Source organism: Stenella coeruleoalba, assembly GCF_951394435.1.
Source record: "Stenella coeruleoalba genome assembly, chromosome: 1".
Lineage (NCBI taxonomy): Eukaryota > Metazoa > Chordata > Mammalia > Artiodactyla > Delphinidae > Stenella > Stenella coeruleoalba.
The window spans coordinates 15,721,238-15,738,357 of record NC_137169.1 but is presented as its reverse complement, the minus strand read 5'-3'; the positions used below and the strand labels follow the sequence as shown (position 1 = coordinate 15,738,357).

The 17,120-nt window shown below is 53.8% G+C and overlaps 2 protein-coding genes across 4 annotated transcripts in view; both read left to right on the top strand.

The window, feature by feature from the left end:
- The window catches only part of KIF17 (kinesin family member 17), a 48,513-nt gene extending 42,973 nt beyond the window's left edge, over window positions 1-5,540 (top strand). For 2 of the 3 annotated variants that reach the window (XM_079936075.1, XM_079936077.1), the window contains exons 13-16: window positions 573-831; window positions 1,944-2,014; window positions 3,865-3,985; window positions 4,964-5,540. In XM_079936075.1, coding sequence (XP_079792201.1) covers window positions 573-831; window positions 1,944-2,014; window positions 3,865-3,985; window positions 4,964-5,142 — 630 coding nt within the window. In that variant the 3' untranslated portion in view covers window positions 5,143-5,540. The remainder of the gene's footprint in view (window positions 1-572; window positions 832-1,943; window positions 2,015-3,864; window positions 3,986-4,963) is intronic. The other variant, XM_079936076.1, reaches the window with a different exon arrangement.
- Window positions 5,541-7,978: 2,438 nt separating this feature from the next.
- Window positions 7,979-16,918, top strand: DDOST (dolichyl-diphosphooligosaccharide--protein glycosyltransferase non-catalytic subunit). Its single transcript, XM_079938678.1, has 11 exons — window positions 7,979-8,238; window positions 8,469-8,579; window positions 12,927-13,013; window positions 13,875-13,978; window positions 14,113-14,207; window positions 14,505-14,598; window positions 14,843-14,991; window positions 15,400-15,547; window positions 16,169-16,289; window positions 16,412-16,518; window positions 16,609-16,918. The coding sequence occupies exons 1-11, from the start codon at window positions 8,085-8,087 to the stop codon at window positions 16,756-16,758; spliced, it is 1,320 nt and encodes a 439-aa protein (XP_079794804.1). The 5' UTR covers window positions 7,979-8,084; the 3' UTR covers window positions 16,759-16,918.
- Window positions 16,919-17,120: the final 202 nt, after the last annotated feature.

Sequence of the window (17,120 nt, the reverse complement as noted above, 5' to 3'; positions counted from 1 at the left end):
GGGCCAGTCTGGCAGACCTGGGCAGGAGATCAAAAAAAATCTGGAACCCATGGTTAAATCAAGGTGGGTCTGATTCTTAAGTCTGGTGTTTGTCACATCATAACAGGATTGTGGCAGTGGAAGAGCAAGGACTGTTGAGTCTGAGAATTTATGCCTATTGCTTCTTTAGATAAAGAGTTTGTACAGTTCTCTGAGATCCTGTAGGACTGTGGTGACTACAGTGTTATGTGTGGAGCCTTCTAAAAGGTTCCTGAATAAAATGTATGAGTGTGGGATAGAGACTGAGGGCTGGCAGTGGGGGTTGATGATAAGCCTCTCTTGCTGCTTTCTGCAGGGCTGTGGACCCTGTAGGTGCTCATTTAAACACTGAGTGGAGAGGTGGGAGGGAAGGTGAATGAATCAATGGAAGGATGACAGGACAGACGGTGGAGATCAGAATGGATGGGTGAGTGGATCAGTGAGCAGAGGATGAGTGGCTGGCCGGAGGGGCAGGGAGCGGATGCAGAGGTCAGATGGATGGTGAAATGTGTCGATGTCGTTCCTCCTCACTGCTTGTCATCCCTTGTTTTTAGCTTCGGGCGGCAGAGGTGGAGATCAAAGATCTGCAGTCAGAGTTTGAGCTAGAGAAGATCGATTACTTGGCCACCATCCGTCGGCAGGAACGTGACTTTATGCTCTTCCAGCAGCTCTTGGAGCAGGTGCAGCCCCTGATTCGCCGGGACTGTAACTATAGCAACCTGGAGAAGATAAGGCGCGAATCCTGCTGGGATGAGGATAATGGCTTCTGGAAGATCCCCCAGCCCATCATCATAAAAACCAGCCTCCCAGTAGGTCAGGAACTTTGCTGCGCTGCCCCTCAGCAGTTGTCCCCGTCCTTCTCCACAGTTTGCCCTCCTGCAGGCTGACAGGTGACCATGCACCTCTCCCTGCTGGCTGTGGGTACAGCAGACATGTGACTCTGGGTACCCAAAATGTTGGGGACCTAAGAGTCAGACAGATGTGGGTTGGAATTCTGGCTCCACCATTCCCTGTGTGACCTTTTGGGGACTCAGTGCCCTCCTCTGTGAAATGGGGATTAATAACAGCACTTTCCTTAAAGATTGCTGGGTGGCTTAAAATGTGTTAGTACCTGTAAAACCCTTAGAGCCACGCCTGGCGCATTTTAAACGTGTGGTACATTTTCTTATCATGATCATCATTGTCATTATTTCATCCTGCAATAACCCTGTGAAGGACAAAGATGTTTTACACCTGTTTTACATATGAGGAATCTCAGGGAATGTAAGTGACTTATCCAAAATCACAGTCATAGCGGTGAGTTGTAGGCCAGGGACAGAAATGAGCTGTTCAGAGTTTCAGGCCTGGTTCACCTTCTGCTTTTGCCACTGACCTCCTGTGTGACCTTATGTTGGTCACTGTCCCTCTCTGGGCTTTGGTCCCCTGATCTTCACAAAGAAGGGGTTGGAAAAGATGATCTTGAAGGCTCCCCCACCTCCACTGAGTCAGAGTAGGGCCAGACTTGCGGTGGATCCTCGCCAGCCATGTGCTGGCTCTGCCCATTCAGGGAGCAGCAGGCTCCTGCATCCCACGGGGCCGGCACCGGTCCTCACCTGGTCAGAGGGTATCCATCCAGGTCCTACATCTCTGACGATCACGGATGGCACTGGCACCATCCCTACTGAAACTCCAGCCGCCCCATTTCCCACAGTCTGCAGGCAGAGTGGCCTTTCTCCCTGCGCCCACCTGCTCCCTAGCCTGGAGACAGTGGAGTGGCTTCTTTGGTCTGAGCCCTCCTGTTGTCTGTTTCCCAAAGCCATCCCCTTGCTTGGGCTGGGAGGTGTCCTCCCCTGGCTCCAAGCCTGAGCCAGGCCTGAGCGCCCAGCCCCCTGTCCCTCTGGCCCTCATTCCAGGCAGCAGTGACCACAGCTTCTGTTTTCTCATAGCAGTTTCAACAGGGCTACAGAACAGATCAGCCCGCAAAACCTCCACAGCGGACAACAGTGAACCAGGCACGGTAAGGTCTCTGGGAGAGCGAGGGGAGAGCTGGCACCGGGCAGGCTTGGCCCCCAAGGTGCAGTGCATCAGTGGTGCTGTAGAAACTGGACTCTGTTTCTGTCCACCTCATGATTAAAGTAGGGGGCTGAGCCAGGACCCTTTCTGTGTAATTCTTTGCACCCAGACCCTCCACCCCCTCTGGCCCTCATTCAAAAGCCCTTTATGTGCATAAAGACCAGAGGAAAAGCAGGGGTTCGAGGCAGCCCACCCTGCTGGTGAAGGACAGAAGCTTCAGCTTCAATCCCAGTGGCCAAGGAGTTCATTCTGGTTCCCTTGGTCCCAGCTGGTACCCTTGGACTGAAAGCGTCCTCAGAGTTTCCATAAACAGTCATTGGGATTTTAAAGTCACTTTATTTCATATCTCCCTTGTTTTGTATTACAACAAATATATATCCTTAAAGGAGAGGTCAGCAAACTTTTCCCTAAAGGACCAAACAGTAAATATTTTAGGGTCTGGGGGCCACATGGTCTCTGACACAACTACTCAACTCTGCCATGATAGCACAAAACCAGCCGTACGCAATATGTAAACAGATGAGCACAGCTGCGTTCCAGTAAAACTTTACAAGAACAGTCTGTGGGCCAGATTTGGCCCATAGGCTGTAATTTGCTGATCCCTGCCTTAAACCATTACAGATATTTTGGAAAACCTACACAGAAAATACGTTTGCAGTCACGATAAGGCCACTCATAGGTTAATGAATTCCAGCTAAGCATCTCCTCCTGAGCAACTCAGGCTGGTTAAAGCTCTGACCGGCTGCTTTTGATGCCTTAACTTTGTAAAAAAAAAAAGTGTTAAATTGTTCCTGAAACAACCATTCTTAACCTGGAACCACAAATGGGTTATATTAGAATACTTTTAGTTCCAGTAAGCAAACTAGGGAATTTATTGGTTCATGTTAAGTGCACCAGTTTCAGGCATGGCTGGATCAAGGGGCTCAACCAGTCCTGGTTCTGTGTGTTTCTTGACCTTTTGGCTCTGTCTCACTTGGAATCCTAGGTTTGGACTCAGGCAGGCTTTCTCCATGTGGCAGGAAAGATGGCTGCTAGCAATTGGTGATCCAATAGGAAGAGAGACCTGGTCTTTTAGAGCATCTTTAAACCAGTGCTTGCGGCAAGATTCTGATTGGCTCTGCCTGGGTCATGGGCCTACTCTTGGACCGATGACTATATCCAGAAGATGTAGTTCTGTGATTGGCCCAGTCTGGGTCACATGTCCAGCTGTGCAGCAAGGGGATGGGGAGGTGGGAGTGGTGATATTCGGGTGCTGTGAATGAGCACCCCACCAGGGCCATGTCAAGGGGGAGAAGGTAGTTCCCTGAAGGAAGAGATTCAGGCTGAAGAAAAGAAATCCACTATAGCAGTGAAAAATTCTAGTCCTTGGTGATAAAAATGTTGGGACTCCAGTTCTCATGATCAGAAGTGAGCTCATGAGCTGAGTACTGTATTACCTATTCTATGAATACATTGTGATGGGTTTAAGGGTGTGTAGTATCGTCCTTGCCCCGATGGACCTTGTTGTGAGCTTTGCAGGAGGAACAAGGCCCTTCGCGTCCCAAGGAAGATGGGGGTGGAAATTGGGGAGGAGCATGTGTAGGCCTGGCTGGTGACTGTGACCCTTTTGCCCCGAGCTGCCTAGATCCCACCGCAAGTGTCTGGGGTCTGAAGTGTAGGGTACGCCAACGTGGGCAGTGAGGTTCAGGGCAGCCCTGCCACCCAGGCTGGCAGAGCCTGCTGAAGCCCGGGTAAGGGCCCAGGTAAGAACTGCACAAGCGAGGGGTCTTAACCTGTGAGGATTTGGAATCTCAGCAGGAAGAAGACCGCTACAGGCTGATGCTCAGTCGGAGTGACAGTGAAAACATCGCCAGTAACTACTTCCGGCGCAAGCGGGCCACCCAGATCCTCAGTGCGGATCCCATGAAGAGCCTCGGTGAGTGCCGTGCCCAGCTCCTGTCCTCCAGGCCCTCCCTGAGAGCTCTGGAGGATTTGGAGTCACACAGGCCTGGGTCAGAAACCCCCTTCCCTCTCTGAGCCTCAGTTTCCTCAGCTGTAAACTGAGGGGGATATGCCTTCTCCTCAGGATCAGGTGAGATGAGGTGGTAAGTGCTCAGTACGTGGCCTCCCCTTTCCTCCCCCGCTCTGTCCATCTCCCGGTGGGGAGGTGCTGAGTTGGATCCTGTGTCTCCCCGACACGCAGAAGGTCCTCAGCACACAGCTTGGGCCCCGGCCTGGAGTTGTCTGGGACTTGGTCAGTTGCCACCAGCTTCCTCAGTTGCCAGTACGGTGACTTTCTCCCACTGAGCCAAGTGGGGGCAAACAGGACCACAAAAGCAAAACACACTTTTACAAGCAAGAATCGAAAATCACTTTGTTCCTCTGCTTTTAAAACTAAAATCAAAGACCACAGAGCTTCTAATAAAATACCAATAAAAAGCAAATCTCAGTTCTACACAGAGGTTATTTGAGAGACAGAATGGGTGGAGTTGAGGAATAAGGAGGGAAAAGATGGACAGGAAAGAAACTGACATCAGTTGAGTAGTTGGCATCATGCCCATGTTGCAGGTGAGGAAACTGAGGCTCGGAGAGAAGTGGCTCCCTAGGGTTATACTTCCAGGAAGTGGTGGAGCAGGGGTGTGAACCAGGCTTGTGTGGCTTGACAGTCCAGGCTGCCTCAGCCTGAGGCTTTAAAACTCCATGCTCCCAGCCCAGACCCCTTGGATGCAGATGTAGTGCTGGGTCCAAGGCCTCAACCAGAGCAGCTTCTCAGAGCCTGGGGTCCCAGCTGTGGGACCAGGGCCTCTGGCTGGGTGGGGGGTGGACCAGACTTTGCACCCTGCATGCACGGAGTCTTTTCTCTCCATCCTCTGCGCTCCTGGCTCACCAGTGCTTCTGTCCTTCTTCTCCACAGCACATCACAGCTCGCCGCCAGGCCTCAGCTCCCCACTTGGCAACAGCTCTGCCGTCTCACCCACCCAGGCCCCTGAAATGCCCCAGCCTCGGCCCTTCCGCCTTGAGTCCCTTGACATCCCCTTCACCAAGGCCAGGCGTAAGAAAAGCAAAAGCAGCTTTGGCGGTGAGGCTCTGTGAACACATTGCCTGCTGCTGCCCTGCCTTTGGGCTCTGTGAGACTGCCAGGCCCCTCCGAGGCAGGCCCAGCTAGGTCTCCTCCCACCTGCCCCCCACAGTACTGGGGGCACCCGAGGGGGCCCTGGCCCTGGGAAAGCACAGTCCCCTCCCTGCTACCCAGAGAGCCCACTCTGCCCAGGGCATGAGCTCCTCGGAGGCTGGACCATCCTTGGAGAGACCTGCTCTGGCTCTCCACGCCACGTCAGCGTTTTCATCTGCCCTCCACTGTGCCCACCAGTGTTGTCCTGTGCCTCCATGGGCTCAGAAACCCCAGCCCTGCCTCAAGGCCTTCACTAGCAGCCCGATAGAGTGGGACAGTGACTTCCACATGGGTCAAGCTCAATGTCTTGGCGATGGAAAATTGTGCTTCCACCTACTAGGCCCCGCTTTGTGAGGAAGCCCTGTGGGACGGGCACAGGAGTCCTGGAGCAGCTGTTCCCGCACTGCCTATGCTCAGCTGGTCTGTGGCGCAGAGGAGGCCACTCCACATTAAGCTGCCCTAATAAACTGCCTTTAGCTGCTGAACTGCCCTTCTCTGATCCTCTGATGGCATCACTGGGGCCCCTCCCTGCCGCTGCCTGGCCTTCATGGGGAAGCTCTTTCTGCAGCAGGGATTCTTAACTGCCTGTAGGCTCCAGGGTCTCTGCAATCCCCTGTAATTGTGAGTATAAGTGCATTTTTTTCTGGGGAGAGCATGTGAATGTGAACTGTCGTTAGATTCTCGAAGGATCTGTGACCCCGGAAAGCAGAGTCCTTGTTCTGGAAAATAGAGGCCACATCTTGCTGAGGCCCAGAGAAGACCCAGGTCTTGATGGCCCTCAGGGGCTGTGCTGGAACTGCGTGTCCTAACATGGCCAGAAATGAATCCAGGCCACCCCAGCTGCCTAAGACAGACCCATCCCCTTGCCCATTGTACCCCAGGCCTGCCCTGTGGGAGGGGCCCACAATCTGAGGGAAAAGCCTTGGCCTTTGGTGCTATCCTAAGCCTCATTTCACGCTGAGCCTCATCTGTAAAATGGGGATACCAACCTCATAGGGTCATCGTGAAGGTTAAATAAGATAGTGTGTAAAGTTCCCGGTGCATAGCAGGTGCTCCGTGTTAGTCCCCCTAATTCCTCCCCCTCCATATTTTGTATTAATTACTGTGATACCTGCCACAAGCCACATGTCTGGGCCAAGGAGCTCACGCCCTGGAGAAGCTAGGGTGGAAGGTGATTAGGAAACTTCGGAGATCAGTCTAAGGGAAGTCAGGCCGCAGTGCATACCTTGAGCGAGAGGATGTAAGATCAGGTCTTTATGGGGAACAAAATGCCCTTGTGAAGGGAGCAGCAGAGGGTAGGGCTACCATAAAGGATGGAGAAGATCCCGGGGCTTAAGATGGGAATGTGGGAAGAGGGTTCCTGGTGGAGGGGGCTGCATGAACAAAAGGCAGGAGGTGGGGAAGCTCAGGGTATGTTAAAGGTGGGAGGAGAACTGTTCCATGGAAGCCCTGAGCAGGGATGGAGAAGCTGATGAGGCTGCCAAAATGAGTTTAGGTGGAGACCTGAGTAAATAGCCTTTGGGTGCCCCTGAGCCGTGGCAGACTGCTCAGCAACAGGCCGGCACCATCAGGTCTGAGCTTGGTGGATTGACGTGGCATTGTGTGCAGAAGGGCAGGAGGGCTGGGGTGAGAGGCTTAACCTTCCGTGCAGCCCTAACCTTCCGTGCAGCCCTAACCTTCCTTGCAGGGGATGGAGGTAGAAACCGTTAAGGAGATGCACAGAGCGAGACTTTTTGACTTTTGCCCCCGCATTCTTGGCTTGGTGGACAAGTATAAGAGGTCAGAAAAGAACAGCTACCTTCTCTCTCCACAGTTACCTTCACCATTTGCCCTGGGATTGTGTTTGGGACCCAGAGAATAGCTGAAGTCTTGGAGATGCTTGTGGTAGCTTTTACTTAGAGTCGTGGTGGGACTGAGGCAGGTCTGAGGTGAGCGGGTTGCCCCTGTGTCAGTTTAGAAGGGGCGGGGGCCAGCAGTACTGAGTGGAGGCTCAGCCTGGCTCTGCACGAAGTGCTTCAAAACCCGCCCTAGTCCTCCCACGAGCCAAGGCTGTTCCAAAGGCACACCGATAAGTAGGAGAGCTGGGCCTCGCCAGTGTCTATTGCCAGCCTAGGACAGTGGCCTGGAGACCAGGGAAATGCCCAGGTAACAGGGCTAGTGAGAGACGGGGCTTCGAAATGAACTCAGCTAGAGGTTTTGAATGGTAGGCCAGTCCGTCGCCCATCCACACTGCCTCCAGTGTGGTCCAACAGGCGGGGGAGGACAGGCCCGCGCCAAGGCCCTGGGCCCCTGAGCAGCAGGACAAATTCCCCACCCCCTCCGCGGTCCCTGATCTTTTTCCAACCACTTTCTCCCTGGAGACAGTGGGGGTGGGGCCTTGTTCCTAGTCGAATCTGTCCTGGGCCAGTGAAGACCGAGGAGGTGGCCCGAGTTGACGCCGCCACTGGCCCAGACCAGGACGAATAGGTTGAAGAGGCGGGACGCACCCATCCGTCCCAAGCTCCGGCGGGAAGCGGGCTCTGGGCTCTAGGCGGAAGCCCGGGATGGGCGGAACCAAGGGGCTAGTAACCCTGTTGATTGGTCGCGGCAGCAGAGCTGTCTCTCTAGGATTGAGCCTTTTCCTTTCGAGAGGCGGAGCCGCGTGCCCCTTTCACCAATAGGATTCAGAGTATCCGCCTCCTACCGGTGCACTTCCGGCCGCGCTCCCCGCCCCTCACCGTCCGAGCAGCGGCTCCGAACGCCCAGCCCCGACGTACTCGGATCACTTCCGGGTTGTATTCCACGACCACGGGCCGCGATTGGGCGACTGTGGAAGGAGCACTTCCGGTGTCAGGTGCTTGGGTTCTTTGGCAGGAGCAGGAAGATGGGGCTCGGCGCCGCGGTCCGTGCTTGGTCCCTCTTGTGGCTGCTGCTGCCCTTGCTTGGCCTGGTCGGCGCCAGCGGTGCCCGCACCTTGGTGCTGCTGGACAACCTCAACCTGCGGGAGACGCATTCGCTTTTCTTCCGGAGCCTGAAGGGTGAGACTGGGGTCCGAGGGGGCGGCAGGTGAAAGTCTGGGGTCGGAAAGGTCCCCAAGCCCAAGGACATTGGCTGCTCTCCCTCCCACTCGTTTTCCATGAGCTGGCTGTCCAGGTCTGACCTGCCTCTAGTGGGGCGGGAGGGTGGGGGCGGAGAACGGTCATGATCTGTGCAGCGGTGGTTTCCCTTTGCGTCCCCGTCTGCCTCAGCTCGCTGTTTTCTTCTCCAGATCGGGGCTTTGTACTCACATTCAAGACCGCAGATGACCCCAGCCTGTCCCTCATTAAGTACGGGGAGTTCCTCTATGACAATCTCATCATCTTCTCCCCTTCGGTAGAAGGTAAGGGCTGCCGGTCGCTCCCAGAGCTGGGATTCGAGGCCCAGGACTGATTTATCCCTTTCTTCAGGATCTTGGGCATGTTCTGGGATGGGGTGAGTCGCCAGCCCTGGGCGCTGCTGCCAACAGAGAAGAGGAAAATGTTTACTTCTAATCTGGGCTTAGGAGAGGACATCTTCTTTCCAAAAGACACAGCTGAGGATTGTGGGATCAAGTGTTGTTGCAGACCATAGAACTCCGGGCTCGGGATTCCCTGGCGGTCTGGTGGTGAGGACTCTGTGCACTTTCACGGCCGAGGGTGCGGGTTCAATCCCTGGTCAGGGAACTAAGAGCCCACAAGACGCCCGGTGAGGCCAAAAAACCCCCCCCAAAACCCCTCCTGGCTCTGCTACTTAGGGAAGGGAGTTTTCTCTGTTAAAGGGCCTGATAAGAAAGATGGACACTCCCCCCCCCCCCCCCACGCCATTGGGTTTGCCTGTGTGGAAAGAGGAAATGGCGTGCTATAAATATGGTTTGCTGTTAAGGGGCACTGATGGTAGTTGATCCTAAGAATTCAGATGGAGTCATAGTTAGGCTGAAAAGAACCTTTAGTGATTACCTAGTCTTACCCCCTGTTTGAGGCTGGGTGGATATGTCCAGGGCTTAGCAGAAGGCTGGTTGTTGATCAGAATGAACATCTTCACTAAATTTTCCAATTGACATTCCTGTGATAGAGAGCTTACTATCTTATGAGGCAACCCACTCCACCACTGGACAACTCTGTTAAGAAGTTCTTATATTAAACTGGAATTTGTCTCCCACTTCCTTCTTTGTTTATTTGGGGGCAGGGAGGGAAAGGGTTTCTGATACTCCCCAGGGCCTTAGAGAATAGGCCTAGTGCTTATTTTGCTTACAGACATAGCCTTCACATAATCAGGGCCCATTCAGTTGTTTCTTCTCCAGACTAAATATCCCCAGTTCCTTTGGCTGTTTCCCTTTTGTCGTGCTTTTGTGAGCATCCCAGTCATTCTCTTCTTTAGTGGCTTCAGTTTATCTTTTTCTCAGAGGACACAAGTTGTCCCTGTCTGGGGTAAGACAGTACTGCCATCTCTTCCTTCAGCTGATGAAGCTTAGGAAGGCTTTCACTTCACTGGCATCGACTTTATTCTCTGTGGTTTGTGTGAGACGGGGTTCTGCCAAATCCCTGACGTATTTTCCCCAAGTTCCCTTTACTTATCGAGCTGCCCCCACCTCCCCTGCAGCATGTGCCTTTGGAATTGGCTTTTTGGAGGCAAGTGTAGTTGAACCAGTTAAAATCTTCAAGTCACTAGGCAGGCGAATGGAGCCTTTAGCAGATAATTGGCGTTTGCCAGGTTGCTGCGGTGGTGGAACTCTGAGATTGGAGCCTGCCCTTGAGGAGTTTTTCAGTCTGTCTGTGAGGAAGTAAAAGTAAATAAAAATAAGGACTTGAAAGGAGTTACCAAACCACGTGTTGGGATGTCCAAGATGGAGTGGAGGGGCCGCCCAGGTTGTGCTCGGGAGTGTCTCTGAGAGGCAGGGAAGCAGTGCCAGTTAGATTGGGAGGAGGCTGAGGTAGGCTGCTGTTGGTGGGAGAAACGGCAGAGCCTAAAAAACTGCTTCACAGATCGCAGTCAATTCCATTCTCCCTTCATGATTTTTACCATTTTCCATGTCATTTGTGCTAATAAAGTTTTTCTTCAAATTGACCTGCTTTAAAAAAAACAACACTAAAACACCAGTTTAAAAGGAAACTAGTAATGAACCCATTATCACCACTGCAAATGGAAAGCCAGTGCCATCATTTGCAGTCAGTAGCGGGTACCTGTAAATAGAATGAATGCAGTGCCGTCAAGTTCTAGCTGATTCTCAGTCTGCTGAAGGCTTTGGGCCCGAGATGTCCTCTTAAAAGAGGAGGTGAGCTAGTTTAGAGAAGCGTTAAGACCAGTATTGGACTGTGACCATTCTCTTTGATCGAGAAGGCTGGAAAAATAATTGGAAGGGGAACAATGTCTCTGAGACGCAGTGCTATTTGAAGCCCTGCCCCACATCTGTTGTCACCCTGTCTGCCCTGCAGGGTGGGGAACGTTGTCGTAGGAAACCCTCCTGGGCGCCCGGGGAGGAGGCTACCGTGCTGTGGGCTGGGTTCAGGGTAAGAGTTTGGCCCCCACTCTGAGGGCCCTCCTGTGCTACCACCGTGGTCCCCTTAGGTGTGAGGACGCCGGCCTGGTTTCTGTCTCCATGTGGAGATCAGTGGGTTCCTTGCCCTCTCTGGGATCCGGAAGCTCCCAAGGCACATGCAGTAATGGCTACAGGAGAAGGATCCTTCGCACATCCTCTGCACCCAGGAAACACTGGGTTGTTTTACAGATGGGGAAACGGGCTCAGAAAGGTGAAGGGATTGCCTGGATCTAAGCCCGGGTATCTCAATTTCATAGCCTGTGTTACTATGCTAGAGTTTCAACGGCAACACTCTTGACGTTTTGGGCTGGACAATTCTGTGTTGTGGGTGCTGTCCCGGGCCCCTACGCATCAGACAGCAGTAGCCTCCTTCCCCCTCGTGACGAGAAACATCTCCGAGCATTGCTCTGAGCAGCACAGTCGCCTTGCTTGGGAACCACTGTGCTGCACCACGAAGCTGTCTTTGTGCTGTCTGCGGATCTGCCTGGCCTCTCTGGAGGAGGGTGGACGGGGCTTAGCGTGCTGTGAGGGGTTGAGTCTGCACACACAAGATGTTCCGTCCATGCCTGACGGAAAGGCACGACGCTTTTAGTTTTTTCTCCTGAAAATTACCCCTTAGAAAAGAGGGCCGTTCTCCTATTCAGATCTTCACAAAGTTATGTCGTGGACTCATTTCTAACTGCCCGGTGGATGTACTGGACAGACTTCTGTGTCCAGTCCCAGTAAATGGTACCTGCAACCTTCCAGTTGCTCAGGCCAGAAATCTTGGGGGGTTGTCCTTAGTGCCTCTCTCCCTCTCACACCCCACATCAGGCTTGGCCTTCAGAATGCAGGTGTAGGCCCATGCCTCCTCCCCATTTCCCCTCCCCACCTCCCCCTCCACCCCTGTGGTCCAGTCACCACCCTTCACCGCCTGGGTGATCGCAGTGGCCTCCTAACCCATGACTCTGCTTCCACCCTCACCCCCTGTACCCGATTCCCTACCTAGCTGCCAGAACCATCCTTTAAAGATACAAACAGATTACATTGGTCTCCTGCTCAAAGCCCTCCAGTGGCTCCTCCACGTGGCCATTGTCGTCACGGGGCCTACAGAGCCTGCAGGAACCGGCCTGCTCTGCTGCTTCTCGCCGCTTTGCTCTCTCCAGTGGAGACCTGCTCCCCGCCTCGGGGACCTTGCCCCTGTCCTTCTCGATGCCTGGGATGCTCGCGCCCGCATCTGCCCAGCTCGCTCTCACACCTGCTCAAAGGCACTGTGCTTTCCCAAGGGCTTCCCTGATCAGCGTGCACGTATTACAGCCCCTCTCCCCCCTTTATTTTTCTTCTCAGCACACAGGAAATAATTTTCATGTAATGGATAAGTGAATTACTAAGCACTCCCGCCATTACTTTATGTTGAACGTCAGGGCGCACTTCGGGGAAGACTCAGGAGCCTGCGGTAGCCCCACTCAGTGCTAGTTCTGGATGCTTGCGGCTGTCCCAGCTGATTGACCAGAAAGGGTGTGCTCTCACAATTACAGGTGCTGGAAATTAGTGCACCTTTTTGGTGATCACTTTAAAACAGTATGTGAAGTGGTCCTGTTATGGCCGTCCTGGATCTAAATCTGTAGGATTAATAGGGAAAAAACCTCTCATGTCAGGCAAAGGAGTCCTAGTGTCAAGTGACAGCATCATCCTCAAATTCAAAAGGGCTGTTTCTCAGATGGCTTAGACAGAAGTGAAGTTGATGGGCCCTGGAAAACTGTTAGGTGACCCCAGAAGTGGCTCAGGTGAAGACAAAGATACTGATGTGAAAGGCGCAGGTGATAAGTTTGAATGAAATTGTTTCATGAGATGTGAGTGGGAAAATGCGACATTTCTAGATGAATAGTTTATGTGTGACTTGAAATATGTATGACTAACTTGACAGCTATAATTGGTAGGTGTTTGATTATTTCATTCATACTTCTAAAGGTTTATGAATTTGAGTCATTATTTTTGGCTCTTCACACTGGGGAAGCTGGGAGAATTGCCCTGTGTCGGGGTGTGCATGGGAAAGGTCCCTCTCGTTTTGGGCCTCCAGAGGGTGCTATCCTGTGATTGACTGCGGCTGGTCTGCGGGCCACCTTCCCCGCCCAGATGTCAGAGGAGCAGTTAGAGGAATCTTCTGGGTCACGAGTCTGGTGATTCTTTCAGATTTCGGGGGAAATATCAACGTGGAGACCATCAGTACCTTTATCGACGGTGGAGGCCGTGTCCTGGTAGCTGCCAGCTCAGACATTGGTAAGTCTGACCTGGGGAGTTCTGGTGTTTTCCACCATTTCTCCAGGGAGCTTAGAAAGCTTTACAAATGGAAGCTGACAAATTGGCGCTCACAGGGGAGCCTCAGCCAGGGAGGGAGTGAGGGAACGCCAGTGCCATCTGGCCCCTCCTGTGCTTTCCTGTGACCAGAGCCCATGAGATGAGAAGTGGGTCCTTTTAAGGACTGGGGTCCCTGTTTGTTTGTTTTTCCCTTCTTCTGTTTTTGTCTTTTTCCTTTGTTTCTTTCGTGTTGTTTTGGTGGCTCTTCTCTTACGAAAAGAAGGCAAGAGGGGAGGTTTGACAGATTATTTTTGTGTTTCTTACATCGGACATTTTCAAAGATACGTAGAAGCAGGGAGAGGAGAGTTCCAGTGTTCCGAATCCCATGTACTTACCACCCAGCTGCACCAGTGAACACCACTGACCAGTCTTGTTTCATTCCTTCCAGTGTCGATAGGTTTTTAAAACCATATTGGGTGGGGTTCTTGGTGGGGCAATGATGAGGAAGAGAGAAACCTCGTAAGCCCAGGCTCATCCAGATCAAGTTCGCCCATGCCAGTTACTTCGCTTCCAAGGAGGTTTTTGCGCAGAACCAAGGTCACTGTGCTTGCGGAGGGACAGGGCCAGGTGGTGGCACTTGTCAGTTCAGGCTCTGACTCGCACAGGCAGAACACCGTGCTGTTGCCCAGGGGTCCAGTGGGCGCTGCGCCCAGCCTGCTGAAGCTGCAGGGCCCCGGGGCTGACTGGTAGAGAGCGGCTCGTGAGGACGCTAGGACGAGGGGCACTGCTTAGCCCAGGGCCCGCCTTAGGGTCGGTCAGGCATCTCTTGGGTCTGTACTGCAGGTGACCCTCTTCGAGAGCTGGGCAGTGAGTGTGGGATCGAATTTGACGAGGAGAAAACAGCTGTCATCGACCATCACAACTATGACATCTCAGACCTTGGCCAGGTAATCAGGCCTGTCACCTTCCAGGTTTCAGGGCCTAATAGCAAAATTCAGCCTAGAAACCGGGAGGGCATCCGGAGAGGCTCCGTGGCTTGGGGCGCCTTTTCCTGATCCCCATCTTCCCTCTGCCCCTGCAGCATACGCTCGTCGTGGCCGACACGGAGAACCTGCTCAAGGCCCCGACCATCGTGGGGAAGTCGTCTCTGAATCCTGTCCTCTTTCGAGGTGTCGGGTGAGTGAGCAGCGAGAGGCCCGCAGAAACCCCGGGGGAGGAAGGGATCGCTTTCTTTTGTCAGGAAACCGGCCCAAGCTTGTGACTCTTGGGGGCCTTTCCTTCCCCAGAGGATGTGGGTGAGGTGAATATGTGACGTTAAGAGTTAGGCTCCGTTGTGACAGCAGGAGGAGTGCTAGGGGATTGGCTGTTAGAAAGTAGGGTTAATTCTTAGGAAGAAATGGCTCCTGGAGGGCCCCAGGTCCTTTGGGCTGAGTCCCTGGGGTCCGGGCTGGCCCTTCTCTTGTCCTTCTCCAGGATGGTGGCCGACCCCGACAATCCTCTGGTGCTGGACATCCTGACGGGCGCTTCCACCTCCTACTCCTTCTTCCCCGATAAACCCATCACCCAGGTAAGGGGCCTTCGCCGCCGTGAGGCCTCCCGGCCCTGGGCCTGGTAGCAGAGCACTTTTTGTTTGAAAACGAGAAGCAAGGAGAGCACCCTTCTCTGAGGCAATGAAATGAGAAGTTGGTGGGAGGGGGACGAGGGCAGCCACAGCGGGGTAGCGGGGTGGGTCTCAGCTTCTGCCCTCAGCTGGGGCCCAGGCTGGCCCCTCGCCCTGGCTCTCCTAGCTGACGGCCTCGTGTCGTTCCCAGTACCCCCATGCCGTGGGGAAGAACACCCTCCTCATCGCGGGGCTGCAGGCCAGGAACAACGCCCGGGTCATCTTCAGCGGCTCCCTCGACTTCTTCAGCGACGCCTTCTTCAACTCGGCGGTGCAGAAGGCTGCGCCCGGCTCCCAGAGGTAGATGCAGGGGGTGCTTAGGGGTGAGGTCTGGGCGGTAGGTCTGCGTGGATGGGGAAGAAGGAGGCTTTTAGCTAGGAGTGTCAGAGGCTACGTTATCTTCAGGTGCTTTAAAATTATTCGAAGACTTTATATTGTTGATGTTGGCAGTCCAGACTTTTCAGGATAGTGATGGCTTCTCTGGAGATGTTTCCGTAATTGTGTATTTATTGTGCAGGTGACACCCAAAGCAACACCTCACGCCTATCCTTCTGTGCTCCTGTTCACCAGCATCCCTAGATGTGTATGGCCTCTAGGCAGAAATTGGCTGTGTATGGTTTATCTTGGTGGATAGTGGTTGGTTTACCAGGCACCCCTGGAAGGAAGCTGGTCCCAGCGCTCCAGCCTCTCCTGTTTCCCCTTCTGCAGGTATTCCCAGACAGGCAACTATGAGCTAGCTGTGGCCCTTTCCCGCTGGGTGTTCAAGGAGGAGGGTGTCCTACGTGTGGGGCCTGTGTCCCATCATCGGGTGGGCGAGACAGCCCCACCCAACGCCTACACGGTCACTGACCTAGTGGTAAGAGCTCCTTGGAGCGGGAGGGCCCCCGGGTTTTGGCCAAGTTGATTCCGGTCAAAAGCACTTACTGAACATTTCTGTGTTGGGCCTGAGGGGCCTAAACAAGGCTGAATAAATTCATCTTCACTGTAAGAAAGTCAGTTGAGGTGCGGAGAGCCTGCCTAGTAAACCCATACCCTAACAGGTGGCCTTTGGAGGAGGTGTGCTTTTGCTGTGCGAATGCAGAGGTGGGAGGGGCTTTGCTGATTCACTCTGCTAGGAGCGGAATTCACATGAGAAACCACATTTGAGTTGGGTCTTGAGGATGAATCCGTCAGGAAGAGAAGTAGGGAAAGGCGAGAGCAGTGAATATGGAAGCAGGGATGCCCAGGAGTGCCCGGTGCTTTCGGGAAGGGCGGTGTTTGGGTGCGGGCTTCCACGGGCTTGTAAAGGGGTGCAGGTACGAGTCAGGGGGGTGAGCCGGCTGGGTGGCGTCCTCCATCACTGTCCAGGGGCGGTGGGTGGGGCTTGCCCGGGTTTTCAGAACGCCTGGTGGTTCCTGCCAGACTCACTGGGGATTCAGTGCAGCTGAGGGCTGGGGGCGTCCCCCGGCCACCCCGGCCAACCAGCCTCTCCCCTCAGGAGTACAGCATCGTGATTGAGCAGCTCTCAGACGGCAAATGGGTCCCCTTTGACGGTGATGACATCCAGCTGGAGTTTGTCCGCATTGATCCTTTTGTGAGGACCTTCTTGAAGAGGAAAGGTGAGTGCAATTCTTGCAAGAGAGAACTCTGGGAAGCCTGTCCCTGCCTCGGGCCGGCTCTCGTGCGGCCGACAGACACTGTGGGAAGCCCCTCCTGGTTACGTGTCTCGGCTCTTCCCCAGCTGGCAAGTACAGCGTCCAGTTCAAGTTGCCTGACGTGTACGGCGTGTTCCAGTTCAAAGTGGATTACAACCGGCTAGGCTACACGCACTTGTACTCCTCCACTCAGGTAAGCCAGCTTGCAGCCCCGTCCCCAGCCAGCGCCTGCCCCACCTGGGCCTCCGCGTGGCCAGGGCCTGCCACCTCTGTCGTGTCGCAGGTGTCGGTGCGGCCCCTGCAGCACACGCAGTACGAGCGCTTCATCCCCTCGGCCTATCCCTACTACGCTAGCGCCTTCTCCATGATGGTGGGGCTCTTCATCTTCAGCGTCGTCTTCTTACACATGAAGGAGAAGGAGAAGTCTGACTGAGGGGCCGGCGCCCCAGACTCCTTCCAGCAGACGTGGAGGGTTTTTATAGGACTGCTTTTTCTCCCCTTTATGGTGGGCCTTTTTGGGGGGTTTTGTTTTTTTTAAAGCCACGGACAGTGGCACAGCTTACCTCAGCGGGAGATGGAACATTGAGTACCAAGGGGTGGGGGGGGTTAGGGAATAATTTCTGAGTTTTTCCACCTTGAATGCTAAGTGTGTTTTCACATGTGAAGTCAACTCTCATTTCTAAAATAAAGAGAAACATCACCCTCAAACTTCATCTGGCCCCCGTTGTGCTTTGCTGATGGTGTGGGTGCTGCTGAGAAATGACTGGATACAAAACAGTAAGTGGCCTTTTTTAG

Coding starts and splice junctions, on each gene's coding strand:
- DDOST (XM_079938678.1), top strand. CDS start 8,085: ATGGGGCTCGGCGCCGCGGTCCGTGCTTGGTCCCTCTTGTGGCTGCTG. Junction 13,979..14,112: donor ACATCTCAGACCTTGGCCAG/GTAATCAGGCCT, acceptor CTGCCCCTGCAG/CATACGCTCGTCGTGGCCGA. Junction 16,290..16,411: donor GACCTTCTTGAAGAGGAAAG/GTGAGTGCAATT, acceptor GCTCTTCCCCAG/CTGGCAAGTACAGCGTCCAG.